Source organism: Marmota flaviventris, chromosome 15, assembly GCF_047511675.1.
Source record: "Marmota flaviventris isolate mMarFla1 chromosome 15, mMarFla1.hap1, whole genome shotgun sequence".
In the NCBI taxonomy this organism is placed as follows: domain Eukaryota; kingdom Metazoa; phylum Chordata; class Mammalia; order Rodentia; family Sciuridae; genus Marmota; species Marmota flaviventris.
Window position 1 is genome coordinate 2,734,577 of NC_092512.1, and position 14,582 is coordinate 2,749,158.

General features: G+C 54.7%; 1 protein-coding gene across 1 annotated transcript in view; it reads left to right on the top strand.

Annotated features, from left to right (window-relative positions):
• The first annotated feature begins 2,275 nt into the window (after positions 1–2,275).
• The window catches only part of LOC114102825 (maestro heat-like repeat family member 5), a 61,128-nt gene continuing 48,821 nt past the window's right edge, over positions 2,276–14,582 (top strand). The window contains exons 1-4 of the mRNA XM_071602404.1: positions 2,276–2,355; positions 11,910–12,091; positions 12,952–13,097; positions 13,617–13,745. Of these exons, the coding sequence (XP_071458505.1) occupies positions 2,276–2,355; positions 11,910–12,091; positions 12,952–13,097; positions 13,617–13,745 (537 nt within the window). The remainder of the gene's footprint in view (positions 2,356–11,909; positions 12,092–12,951; positions 13,098–13,616; positions 13,746–14,582) is intronic.

Sequence of the window (14,582 nt, forward strand, 5' to 3'; positions counted from 1 at the left end):
CTAGGCCCCTGCGTCCTTCCTGCTGGGGCCCTCCCACCTGGAGTCCTGTCTGGCCCCACAGCACCACCTGCTGGCTGCTCGGGGAAGCAGATGAGACCGTGCTGCAGGGTGGGAAGGGCTCTGCCCCACCACATTGGCTGGAACCCTTGGGGGAAGGTGCCTCGTGGTCCAGTGGCCTCATCCACAGACTTCTTCCTGGGGCCTGAGCTTAAGCCCTGCTTCTCCCACTGACTGCTGTGTCACCTCAGCCAGATTATGACCCCCCTGAGCTTCACCCCAACCCCAGGACAGCAGGCATGTCTGGCCTTCAGGCTGATGTGAAAAGTGGCCACTGGGCAGGGACTGTATGTCCAGAGGAGGTTGGTGGTGCTCACTGCTGCCCAAGAGATTCATGGAAAGACAGGCACGCAGCTGGCCCAGCCAGGGCCCTATGGCCAATATCTGTTTTCAGATGTGGTGGCAAAGAGGAGATGGACAATGTCCCCGACTTGTGTCCCTGGCCAGCTCAAGTCCACTCCCTGCTGCCCAGTGCAATGCTAGAAGCCCTTGCCTGCATTCTGCTTCCCTGGGGACACCCCAGATATGGGAGGTTGGTGGCCCTTCTGCCCGCTGGCATTTCACCTGCCTGTGACTTGCGGGGAAATCTCCTTACTCTGAAACATGCCTTCCTGTGGAAACAGGCGGCCTCACCTGCCCTCCACGGTCCAGGTGTGAGTGGGTCTGGGAGCCGTGAAGGCCCACAGGCTCATGGAGGGCCTGAGGCAGGACCTGCGAAGCTCCAAGACTCGTTCCTCTTGGGCTCGGCTTCCCTCGGAGCCCATTTCCACCTGAGATAGGCCATGGCCGCCCCAAGGGTCCTTGCTTCTAGTCCCAAAGCCTCACTCCTGGCTGCAATTCCACATTCCTGGGGCAGGGAGCCGCCTTCCCATTGGCCGGGTTTATCACCCCACTCGCCTGTGACTTGGCTCTGCCAGTCTGTGGTGTCAGTGCCACCCTGGCTGGTTTCAAGTCTCTGTGAGACGCCATGGGACACAGCACTGGGGAAGCCACCACGATATGGTGTTCTGCCCCCACAGATGCCATGGACACAAGTGACCTCAACAGCATAGATGGCGCCCAGGAGCAGGGAGGGAGGAGGCGGGCGGTGTCTGCTGAGGTTTCCACGGCTGCTCTTGAAAATCCAGGTATCAGTCTTGCGATCCTGTCACCGCCGGCCCAATGCCACCAAACAACATGGCCAGCAGGGGCCACGTGGAGGCACTGGGGGGAGGGCTGTATGAACTGAGGCAGGCATCGGGGCTGGCCAGACCCCAGATGCCTGCTCGGCAGCTCTGCAGGCTCAGCTGCCCAGGATCCTCCTCTGTGAATGGACTTACTCTAACAGTCACCCACCGTGCTCAGAGGCAGAGAGGATGGCAGTCCACGGTTCCCAGGCCGGCGCGTTCGGGGCTTGCTCGCGCTATTTTTTTGGCTGCACACGGTGCTTCCTGCTCCCGAGTCCAGCACTCGCCGAGGCCGGACACGCAGGCTCCTTCTCCATTGGCTGCCAGCGACATCGCTTGGTCTTCTTTGGCCGAGGTGCCTTTGGGCTGGGGCATGGGTGACCTGGTTTGTCCATGGTGCTGGTACCGGAACCTCAGGTCCCCGAGCCTGCCAGGCGCGGACCAGTGCGGAGCTTCTCGCGACCCCAGTGCAGTCCGGGAGATGGACGGCTCTGCTTCCCTGCAGCAGATGGGAAACCAAGGGGCAAAGAGGCTGAGTGGCCGGCTCCGGGTCCCAGGGTCCGTAGAGCGTGGCTGGACTTAATCCCAGGAAGCCGTCCTGCCCTGCTCCCTCTCTGAGCCCTGGGCTGTCTGCTCCCTGTCCGGGTAGTGGGAGAGGACCTCAGAGGAGAGTTGAGGGCCTCGAGTTCTCAGAACAAGGCCTCAAAGTCACCCCTCCATCCCTGGACTTGCCATCGGCACAAGGTCCAACAAACAAATGGCCAAGCTGGGTCCCCAGCTCTCACAGGGGACAACTGAGACCCAGAGAAGGAAGGAATAGGCCCAAGGCCTCCGTGGGAGCACAAGTCCACGTGGACACACACAGATGTGAGCACACGGGTGCACACACACCTGCCACCCTCAACAGCCTTGCCTCAACAGGCTGGGCCTGGGAAGTACGCCATGGACACTGGAGCCATTGTGACCTCAGGGTGAGGTCAGGCCTGGCCCGACAGGTGTGAGCACAGAGCTGGCGGCTGGGTTCTGTGGGTCCTCCAAACTGCACCCTGATCATGGACGGGCAGCACTCTGAAAAGCCACGCAGCCGCATCATGGCTGCTGGGACGTCGTCAGCCATGCCCCGCAACCCCAGGTCAGCTCAGCCGCCCGGGGGGCACGTGGGAGCCTGGGGTGCTGCTGGGTCTCCATCTTCTGGGAAAGTGACTCCCTCCCTGTAGGGCACAGGGCACAAGGCCCCGTCCAAGGAAGCACCTGGGATGATCCCAGCCCTGCACCCAGGAGCAGTGGGGAGGGGCTTGGGTGGGCCCATGACACCGCCACCCCGCGTGTTGGAGAAGGCCAGAAGGGACGGGACCTGGACTGAGCCACAGCTCTGTCCTTGCCATGCCTGGAAGCCACCTGAGACAGGGAAGGGCAAGGGTCACAGGAGACTGTGGGAGGGACGGAGTGTCGGAAGGACAGCAGCGACAGGCCACTGCTGCTCTGGGTATTGAGTTCTGGTGGGCAGAAGGGAGAGGACAGGGCAGGCAGTTTCCTGAGGGAACAAAAGGGAACAAGAGGAGACGGTGGCTTCTCTAGGACTTCCAGGCCCCCCAGCTACCTCCGTGTCCCCAGCAACCCAGGCAGATGGGGCATCCGCACCCTCCTGGGCCTGGCACCCTCCGCGGGGGCACCAGGCAGGCTCGCGTCCAGGGCTGCCCCTGCCGTGGGTCTAGAGCAGGGCTGGTGTCATGGCCGTGTGGTGCTCCAGGAGCACGGTGGTCTGCATAGCTGTCTGTCGGGTTGTGGCCTGTCACCTCCTGGGCCGCGGCCCAACTCTCTCTGCAGATGCCTGCTCATGGGGTGCTCTGTCGTTTTCCTGTTTTTAACAGTACGTTTCTCTCTGGAGGCCGTGCAGGCTGTGACACGTTTGGAGTGGGCAAGGAACAGGCTTCACGTGTGCTTGTGACCCACACTGATGGCCACCATGGCCAAGGGAGGCCAGCCCACAGCCGCCATCTGGAAGGGCGTCTCCCCTCAGGAGGGGCTGGGTCTCTGAAGGTCCTGGGAGGGTCAAGTGTGTGCAGGCCTCGTGGAGATGGTGGGCTGGAGGACCCCAGAGCTGCCCACCCTGGGACCCAAGTGCTGTCAGCACACAGGGTCTCCAGGACGTAGCTGCGGAGTCAGGGTGGGTCTGAACATGTGTCCCCATCAGCAACAGTGGGGCGGCAGGTGAGGCCCAGCGGAGGCTGCGCACCGTGCTGCGGTGCATCCAGCAGGGGTGAGCTGCGGCTCCCGGGTGCTGTTCACCACACCCAGCCCCAGGGACAGCCTCCTGACCGGCTCTTGAGGTGGCTCAAGCAGGCCCTTTCCACTCCGGCATCTTCTTGCATCACATGCAGCCAGCGCTGTCCTGACTTCTCTGTTCCCGTCTTCCTCTTCCCGGGATGCAAGCCCGGTTGTGAGAATGGGGTGTTCGCTTTCTGTCCTCAGGCCCTGGAATGGCACCTGCACCCAGTTGGCACTTACTAAATGCACTGATGAATGGAGGCAGGTGCTGCATAAGGCTGGGATGCCCTTAGTCTGCTCACAGACACACTCCTCTTGGCTCTAGAGGAAGGACGTTCAAGACCAAGGTGCTGGCCCTGGGCTTCTGCTGAGGCCGCTACCTGCTTGCTGACAGTCCCCTTCTTGCCGCTGGGCAGAGAGCAAATTGTCCTGTATTTCTTCTTACAAGGCCACTAATCCCACCACGAGGTCCCACCCTCGCGGCCTCCCCTGAACCTAAGCACCCTGAGGCCCCAGCTCCAAATGCACTTGTACTGGGGGTTGGTATGGATTCAAACAGGGACACAATTCAGTCCATAGCAGGGACTGCCAGATGGGGCCACCCAGCCCCACTCAGCTCAGATGCCCCCTCCCCTTCTCTGCTCCCAGAACTTGGCAAATGCTTCTGTGGACACTGGGACCTTCACAAGGACAGGTCACCAAAGCCCAGACGGGCAGGAATGCACCTCCTGGGGATGAGAAAGGAGAGGGAGGAGGAGCCAGCAAAGCCGAGCCCAGGGGTCACCCATGTACTGTGCAGCTGGCTGCAGGGGACAGACCACCAGGCCCTGGTGAGCTGGAAGGGCCATCACAGCTGCCTCCGAAAGGCAGGATGGGCTGGGGGCTGCCTTGGCCACCTCACGCATCATCAAGCCCTCTGCTCTTCCCACAAACGTGTGCCACTCACTCTTGTGGGTGTGGGGACAGCGTAGAGACCCCTGCCCCTGGGACTTCCATCACAGTGTGGGGCACAGTAGCTTAAATCACACAACAACGGCCACATGGTGAGGGGTGACAGGAACAGTCGCAGGGAGGCGCGCGGGTGGGGGCGAGGTCACGTGGCCATTTCAGGGAAGTTCATCAGGAAGGGTCACCTGGGCAGAGACTTGAAGGAGGGGAAGGGCTGGGCCAGCAGCTCTCTGGGGAACACTGTCCCCCGACTGCAGGAGAGGCCAGCACAAGGCCCTGAGGCAGAGCGCGCCTGGTGGCCAGCGACACCCAGAGCTCACTAGACGGCAGCACAGCTTCCAGGGGAGCCGGAGGAAAGAGATCCCAGCGCCTGGGCTTCTGTTCTCACACATCCTCTCTTCACAGTGAGGTGACGGATGATGAAAGCCGCCCTCTGAGTGTGCGGCTCTGCAAGCTGTCACAAATGCGTGCGGTTGTGTATCCAGTGCCACAAAGGCGCTCCAAGCCCTCTGCACCCCCACAGGGACCTCCCCAGCTGCCTGTCCCTGATGGAAAGCCGCCGACCTGCTTTCCGTCCCTGTGGTCCCACCTTTCCCAGTGCCGTGGGAGATGAAGCCACGAGGCAGTGGCTCTGGGGTCCACTTCTGCCAGTTGACACGGCCAGTGCAGAATCGTGCGGGTCTCCTGCAGTGGTAACTCACTTCCTCTCCCACTGGGTCGCTCTGCGGCTGTGACTCGGTTTGTTCCTGCTTTCGCCTGGCCGAGAGCGCTTGGGTTCTGGTCACTTTTGGTAAATAAGGCCAGCCTGAAGTGCTCCTGTGAACGGGAGGTTCCATTCCACCAGAGCAGCTGCCCAGGGGCGGGACAGCCCAGTCCCACTCAGCAGTCTAGCTCTGTAGGGCAGGGCGCTGGGCGCCTTCCCACCCTGCCTGAGGCTCCGTCCCGTCTCCCACCGGCACTTTGCTTTCCTGATGTTAGCCCTTCTTGCAAAAGTGCCCTGATGTCCCACTGCGGGTCTGATTCCTTCACCTCGGGAGAAACAGTGCTGAGGACTTCCTACAGTCTCCACCTGGAGTCTCCCCTGGCGGACATCTGTTCAAGCCTTCTGAGGTTTGTCAGGTTGCTAGTGTGTGCCTTTGGTTGGTTGTGAGAGCTCTTGGTGTACTCTGGACAGAGCCCCTTATCACAAGGCGGTCTGCAAATAGCCCCTCCAGGTTTGCAGCCGTCTTTTCATTCTGGATAGCTTTCAAACGCAGCCCTTGATTTTTATCAAGTTTGTGAGGTTTTCTTGTAGGGACAGAAGGGCTTTCAGTGTCACATCTAAGAGATCTTTAACTCATTCAAGCTTGAAGACTTGAAGACTTTTCTCCTATATTTTCTTCTAGAAGTTTCAGAAGTTTGGGTTTTACTTTCATCTCCAGGCCCTATTTTGAGTTGATTTTTGCATATGGTGTGAAGTATGGGCTGTGGGTTATTTTTGTATGGATATATCCAATCATTGTAGCACCATATGCTGAATCGGCTATCCTTTATTAATTGAATTGCTTTTACACCTTTTATATAACTCAGCTGTCCTTATATGTGGGGATCTTTTCCTGGACACCATGTTTTCTCCCAGTTACTTATACTTCTGTGCTTTCATCAATATAACCCTGCCTTGATTACGTAGCTTATGATAAGTGTTAAAATGGGTGATCATCTTGAAATCCGTCCTCCAAATTTCCCTTTTCAAAATCATTTTAGCTACTGTTTCTTTTCCATATAAATTTTAGAAACAGTTCATATGGATAATATATATGGATTTTACTTGGAATTGCATTGAAAAGTTATGTGATTTTGAAATTAATGTTTTAATAATAATATCAAGTATTCCAATCCACGAACCTGGTATGTCTCTCCACTTATTAAAGTCTCCTTGGTTTCTTTCATCAATAGTTTGCAGTTTGCAATATACAGAACTTACAATCCTTTGTTTGATTTAGACCTAAATACCTCATGCTATCTTTAGTGCTATTGTACATTATCACTTTTGTTTCGCTTTCCAACAGCTCATTGTTAGCTTATGGAAATATGACCAATTTTTGTATATTGACAAAATTTACAAATTTCCTGAACTACTTTTTAGTTCTAGTACGTTTTGAGTCTAAGAATGTTTCAATTTCTCCCTTGATTTCTTCTCCCATTCATCATTCAGAAGAGTATTGGTCAATCTCCATGTTGAAGGGTTTGGTCAAGTTGATTTCTAATATCATTTCATTATAATCTAAAAGGATGCAAGAAATTGTAATGATTTTCATGTATTTGCTAAGAGATGCTTTGTGGCCTAAAATATGGTCTATTTTGAAGAGAATTCCACTAACTTTTTAGTTCTAGTACCTTTGTGTAGATCCTTTGGGATTTTCTACTTAGATAATAATTATTTTACTACATGCCTTTTATCATTTTGTCTTGACTTCTTGCTCCATGAGAAGGCTACATTACGACGCTGAACAGCAGTGGTCAGCTCACCCTTGCCTCAGTCCCAATCATGTGGGGAAACATTCAGTCTTTCACCTCTAAGTATGCAACTGTAGGGTTTTTACAGATGCCCTTATCAGGTTGAAGGAATTTCCTCAGTTTCTGTTTTTATTGTGATTAGATGTTGAATTTTGTCAAATGCTTTCTCTGCGCTTATTGAGATGATCATATCATTTTCTTCATGAGTCTGTCAATATGGTGAAGTACACGGATTGATTTTCAAATCCTCAGGCAGCCTTGGGTTCCCCAGAGAAGCCCCACTTGGGCATGATGAATGAGTGTATGTCTGTATTTTGGATCCTTTTGTTAACAAAGTTTGTGTCTGTTAATGGAGGATATTGGGATCTACTTTTATTTATTTGCAGTATCATTGTGTGTTTGGGTATCAGAATAATGCTTGCCAAACTGAAGGAGTTGGGAAGTGTACCCTCTTCTTCAATTTTCTGAAAGAGTTTTGGTATCAGTATTATTTCTTCCTAAATGCTTGATAAGATTAAAGGAACATCTGGACCTCAAGTTTTCTTTGTGGCAAGATTTTTAAATACGAATTAATTTTTGTAGTGGACATAGGGCTATTCCGATGTGAGTCCTGGGAGAGCTGTGCTATTTTGTGGCTTTAAGACATTTGCCCATTTTATTTCAGTTGACAAGTTTATTGGCGTGAAGTTGCTCGTGATATTTTCTTGCCACCCTGTTGACATCTGTGGTGCCTGTAATGATGCACCTCACTTATTATTGATGTTAATAATTTGCAACTTCTCTTTTTCTTTGCCCCCTAAATTCCTGCCAAATGTTCATCAATGTATTCTTCTTTTCTTAGAACCAGCCTTCGGTTTCCCTGACTTTCTCTATTTTTTTTTTTTTTTTTTTTTTTGTCCTCTGTTTTACTGATGTCTGCTCTACTTTTTATTATTTTCTTTCTTTGAGTTTAATTTGCTATTTTTAGTTTTGAAGGTGGAATCCTAGGTCATTGATTTCAGACTTTTATTCTTTTTTGGTATACACGCTTAATACTGTAGATTTCCCTCCAAGGCATTTTGATACGTTGTGTTTTCATTTTCATTCCACTCAAATTACTTTTTATTTTGCTTTTGAGTTCTTCTTCCCCTATAGGTTATTGGAAAGTGTGTTATTTAGTATCCAAATTCCCCAGGATCTTTCTTTCCATCTGTCTCTGTTATTGATTTCTAATTAAATTCTGTCGTGGTCGGAGACCAGGTTTTGTTTGATTTGAATCCTCTTAAACTTCTTGAGACATTTTATGGCCTGTCCTGGCAAACGTGCCCTCTGTGTTGAAGAGAGCGGTCCTCTCCTGCCGTTGGCGGCACTGACGGTGGCGCAGACCCTTGGGATCCTGCTGATGTTTTCTTCACCGCTCTGACCGTGGTTGAGAGGGTGTCGAAGGGTTGAACTGTGGTGGTGGATCTGTCATTTCTCCTCGCACCTCTAGCTTCTTTGCCTCGTGTGTTTGGAAGTTCTGTTGTGAGGCGCATGAACATTCAGGTGTAATGTCATCTCTCTCTCTCTTTTTTTTGTAATCTGATTTTATTGGTCACATGATCAACCCCTCAGCCTCAGGAGTTTCACATAGTTTTATGCGTTCTGTAAAGTATGGGCTTTCCTTCTACTTTTTCATTCAATACTGACATGCTTAATCTTTTATCATATTTAAACTTCTGCCTCTTTTGTATTTTCCCTTTATAAATGCTCTATTGAACATAAGTAGTCATCGTGACAGATGGTTCCTTTATCATTCTGAGTGAATTCTCCTTTCCCTGATATATAAATACCTCATATATGTATATTTATACTTCTAAAATACAGTTTGTCTGATAGGAACAGAGCGATGCCCGTTTTTGTTAGCTGCTGTGAGCAGGCCCATCTCTTTCCATCCCTTTGTCATCATTTGGTGTCTACTAGATTACATATATTAAATGTCGGCAGCGTGCACTTGACTCTGGCTTTTTCCCCAATTTGACGATCCCTGCTATTAATGGTGGTGTTTAAGTCCCTTACATTTAGCGAGACTGGCGATAGGGTTGGTCTTAGTCTATGTCCTCTGTGACTGTTACCCTGGAACGTCCCTTTCTGTGGTTGGGTGGTGGTTGTGGAACACGGTACCAGCTGACCTCGGACCACCGTCAAGTCACATTGGCCACTTAGAGGACAAGAATCTTGAACATCTTATTTTAATGTCCTTAGACCTTTGCTATCGTAGCTGTTTGCTGCTTTTCTATATTTTTAGAAACCCACGATATGTTATTATTTTTAGCTGAAATTTAAAAAACAAAGCACAGTGTGTTGGATTTCCCGCCCCCTTGCCCACTTCAGCGTGCTCCCCTCTCGTGCAGCTCCCTCTGACGTCACCCCCTGCCTGGGTCCCCTCCAGGGGGTCTTCAGTGCAGGTGTCCTGGGATGCGTTCCCAAGGGGTCTGGTGTGTGGAAAGGTTTCTGCTTCACATGGAGCTTCTAAAGGCTGCTTCCCTGGTAGAGGGTGCTGGTCTGGCGGGTCAGTGGGGTCTCCTCCCTGAGCGCTATGATGCGCCGCTGCCTTCCTGCCTGCCTGTTGCTGACGAGCTGTGCTGTCTTTGGTCCTTAATATGCCTTTCTCTTTGGCTTTTTAAAGATTTCCTCTTATCATTAGTTGTACACAATTTTATTTTTTGGGTGGAGGGATACTAGGATTGAACTCAGGGGCACTCAGCCCTATTTTGTATTTCATTTAGAGACGGGGTCTCACTGAGTTGCTTAGTACTTCCTTTTGCTGAGGCTGGCTCTGAACTTGCCATCCTCCTGCCTCAGCCTCCCCAGCCTCGGGGATTACTGGTGTGCGCCACCTCCCACCATCTGCGATTTTATTCTGATATGATTTGGTGTCTCTTCCTTCGCATTTCTTACTTGGAATTCTCGCTTTCCTGGATATGATTTATACTTTTCGTAAAGTTTGGAAAGTGTTGAGATATCATCTCTTCAGATTTGATTTCCGCCCCCTTCCTTCTCCTGGGGAGACTCAAATTGCTCCTGCACCATGCCCTCTGGGGCGTCCCACAGTGCGCTGACCCTGGGTTCCAGTGTTTCCAGTCTGTATTCTACTGGTGTTTCATTATTGGATTTTTTCTGTTGATCTTCAAGTTTATTCAGGTTTGTCTTTCCCTCCACAGGGTCTTGTCTCTGATAAAGTCATCCGTCTTAATCGGCAGAGCATTTTCAGATTCTTCTTGGTGTTTTCCGTCTCTCAGCCTCTTGTTTCACTCCACCAATCGGAACCTAAGTGTAGCTGTTTAATGTCCTTGTCGATCACTGATTCTGCCTTTTCTAAGTTGCTTCTGACCCGTTGCGTCTCCCCTTCGAGGGGGTCTTATGCTCTTGCTTCTTTGCACATCTGGTAAACTTGATCAGATGCCAGACAGTGTGAGTTTTACCTTGTTGGGTTTTGGATACTCCTTTACTTTTTAAATACTCTTGAGCTTTGTTCTGGAGCACAGTGAGATTATTGAAAACAGTTTGTCCTTGCTGTTAGAGCTTTGGAAGGGAGGGCGAGGGCACCTTGTTCGGGCTGCTTTTCTCCCGTGACTGGGGTCACACCACGCAGAAGACCTCTAGAACGCCCCATGGGCTTGGCGGGTTCCCGAGCATGGTTGATGGAAAAGGAACCCCTCTCAGTGCCGCCGAGCTCAGGCATGGCGCTCGGCTCCTTGTGTGGCTCTTTTCCCGCTGCACTGAGTGCAGATACGAGGGTGGGTTTCTGCAGACCTCCCGAATTCTCTCCCTCTCTGTGCTGCTCCTCCCACGGCTCTGCCCTGAGAGCTCCAGCCACGTTGGCCTCGGGCGCCTCCAGCTCCCCCTCTCACAGAGGCTGTGGCTCCTGGTTCCCTGTCCCTGCGCTGGGAGCGGGAAGCCGTCCTGGCACTAGCTGTGGCAGTGGGAGCCCCTCGCAGCCCCCTCCCAGGGGTCATCTCTGTGCTGCCGAGGTGTGGTGTCTGACGGCCGTGATCCGGGGTGTTTTTGCGGTTTCTGTGTGTTGAAGGCAGGAGCAAAGCCGGGCCTGGTGGCTCCAGCTTGGCAGGGAGCCTCTGTGCCGCGTGCTGTTCTCAGGACTGAGTTTTCCTTGGCGTGGAACCGGGAGCCACAGGAGGAGTCTCAGGTGGACCTGACACACGTTCCCACGTGGTGGGCAAGTGCAGGCATGAAACGTCAAGTGGCAAGCAGCTTTCTAACATGCTGCACAACGGCCTCGTCCAGTCGGCCGACTGTCCATCCTGTGCACTGACGCGACCAGGCCTCCAACAGCCTCCCCCTGGGAGGCACCTGGAAGTGGGAACTGAGGGGGATGGAGCCAATGGGTCCTGAGGAGGGGCCGCAGAGCCTGACCTCTCCCTGGGGGGAGCCAGGATTGGGCACCACCCCAGAAGCAGGGATGCCCTCCCTTGAGCCCTCTGTGGCGACGAGTCCCTCTGGGGAATCCTCCCCCACGTTGCAGGAGGACAGGGGGAGCGGGGAGAGGAGAGAGACCAGCACCAGCTTGAAGGGGCCCCACATCTGTCCGTGCTCCCGCTGAGAGCCCCGAAAGCTCTCCTCACCTAGGGACCTCACCCCGGATACCTGGGCGGTCAGGGACGTCTCCCATGCCGTCCTGAAGATATGGGGTCATCCCGGTCAGTGCCAGAGCCAGAGCTGGGGGTGGAGTGCCCTGGACCCTCCCACACCACCAGCCTTTCTGTCACCAGCCCCTGCCAGGAAGCCAGATCCCACCAGGCTGCAGGTGACTACTGAATAGTGTCCTGAGACCTCGACCCCCGCCTCCTCCCAGGGCTCAGCCAGGCCGAGAGTGGAAGGCTAGACCCCTGGGAGCCACCTCCCAGCCTGATCCAAACCCAGCGACTCAGCATCCTGCACTTCCATCTTGAACACAAACGTGCGCAGCCGTCTCTCCAGCCCCCCCTTCCCTTTCAGAATCTCCTCCCACGTCCCAAGACCCTCGAAGGAGTCCTCCTGCAGGAAGTCCCCAAAGGACTCTGCCGGCAGAGACAGGCAGTCACAACACACCACTATCCTGCTCTGCAAGTCCAGGAGCAGCCAGGCTGCCCTGATGCCCAAGGAGCACACGATGTTCATGGAGGAGGCCTACAATGCGGGTGATCACCAGGCCTGGGACTCGGCCAGGGCAAGGAGGGGTGCACGGGGGTCGGCTTCCAGCAAACCCTACCCTGTTCCTCCACTGGACGCAGTCCTGAGGGTCAGGGCAAGAGGGGGGTCCTCTCCAGGACTTGGAGATGGCGCGGGGTGCGCACTCACCGAGCTTCCAGCAGGGAACCCTGCTCCTCCCTTGGCTTCCCAGTGCCCCCTTGGGGCACCATCCAACACCCCCCAAGTACCCATCTTCCATCCTACCTCCCATTCCCCTCCGTTCGCTTTCATACCTCAGAGCCTCAGCGCAGGCCTGACCTCTCCCTGCAATGCTTTCCCCCTCATGGAGGGTGAGAGGATCAGAGGATGGGGAATGGAGGGAGAGAAGGACAGATGAATGAATTTATGGTGGACAGGAAGATGGACAGGTGGATGGACCCATCTATGCACAGATGATAGTGGGCAGATGGATGGACCTATGCACCATGGGTGGGTGCGTGGGTAGATGAGTGCAAAAATGAAAAGATGGATAGGTAGACGGACTGGTGGACTAACATATAGGGATGAATGTGTGGGTGATGGACAGATGAGTGGACAATGGATGAGTGGATGAAGAGGTGGGCAGGTCAGTGAGTGGGTGGGAATCCACGTGGGTGCACAGGACAGGCAGACTGGAAGGCATTCCTGCTCTGTGCCCCTCTCAAGCCCCGTGAGGACATTTGGGCAGCGAGGAGGCCCAGGACTGCCCAGGCACCTGGTCCTCCTGGCGTGCAGCTCCCTCCTTGCCCCCCGACCTCCTTCCCCTGCCCACCCAGCCCTGCGGCCACGAGGTGAGCCCCACCCCTCACACCCTTCTTGCCGACTCCAGCCATCTGCTTCAAGATGCTCCGGGACATCAATAGCTCAGACCCCCTGCACCTGAAGTACATCATCAAGAAGATCAAGGACATGGCTCAGGGGTCCCCCTACCTGGTGATGGAGACCATCCATGACTACTTCGCAGACAACCCAAAGGTGGGCGTGCCCGGGCCCTTGGGAGCAGACATGAGGGCGCTAGACCCCAAGGGGCTCCTGTCCTCCATTGTACTCATTTGGGGCAAGACTCAACGTCCTCCTGTGCTGAATGGGCTGAGGAAGGAGGAGGGAGTGGACACGGCTTGGCCCTCAGAACACTCTGGTGAGGCAACACTCTGATCCTCGCAGACTGGGGAGCTGAAGCTGAGCGAAGTGGGGGCAGAAATGGATGGAGGGTGGGTGGACAGAGTTGGGGGCTGCATGGACGATGACTGCCCGGACGGGCGTGGACTCTGCTCATTCCCACAGCAGTTACCTGAGATGGGGACGATCCCCTTCCGCGTGGGCTCTGGTTCCTATCCAGGCCCGCACGGAGCAGGCATTTCCTAAGGGCTGCCCAGTGCATGGCCACACACAGCCACTCCTGGCCTCCCCTCTGCCTCCCTCCGTCCAGTGCTCCTGCTGGCATCCCGGGTGTGACCAGACCCAACCGTCCAGCACCTCCTCTGCTGTCCATAGATCTCCAACCGGCACAAGTTCCGGCTGTTCCAGGTCCTGAAGAATGTCATTGGCGCCAGTGACGTCATGGAGGACATCTGGAAGAGGCGCTTCATGCAGCTGGCCCTGGAGAACATGACCAAGTCCACGGTGGGTCTCCCCCGTCCTGGCCAATGGCTACTCCCCCAGGGGCTTTGGGGATGCAAGTGGCTCCCCAGGGATCCCAATGACGCAGCGCTGCTGGGTCTCATGGTCCCCCAGATGGTGTGTGTCCACTCCTGTGTCCTCACCACTGGCCCTTCAGAGGGACAGGTCCATGCATTCTGGGGCTGAGGAAGCTGAGACTCCCTGACCATCCCTTTGTGGCTGCCCACACTCCAGCCTCTGGGAGACCTAAGTGCCAGTCCAACCCATTCCCCAGGCTGCAACTCAGCCCTCGGCTCCTGCCCCTGGGCTGCTGCCCATGGAGGTGTGTGGTCTGGACCTGAACAGCCTCATCCCCAGGCCAGCAGCAGTCTCCAGTGATGGCCTCCAGGGCTGTGGGGACAGGGGTGTATCTCAGACCAGGTAGCCCGGCAGCCCCATGGTGGGGTCCTCACCCACACAGGCGAGTGGTGGCCAGAGGGCAGTGGCCAGGCCCCCTGCAGTCTAGGCCACAGCACCACCAAGCCGTGACTAGGCCACTTGACCCAGGATGTCGTGCCAGTGACAAGGAGGCCGATGCCACTGGGAAACGGTCTTTAGTGCAGCGCCCAGGCCACACAGGGCCACAGGGGCCTGTCCCTCGCAGGCCAGGCAGCGGGCAGCAGCCATGCCTTAGGCCTGTGGGCGTGGGCAGCACAGTGTGAGATGGCCCCTGGGCCACCAAGGGGCTGGGGCTGGCCGGTGTCCGAGGTTGGGGAAGGATGGCACGATTGTGATAGATATCCCCCTGCCAGGAGGTGAGGGGCCTGTGTCCTTCCTGGGCCGTGTTCACAGCCTTACAGG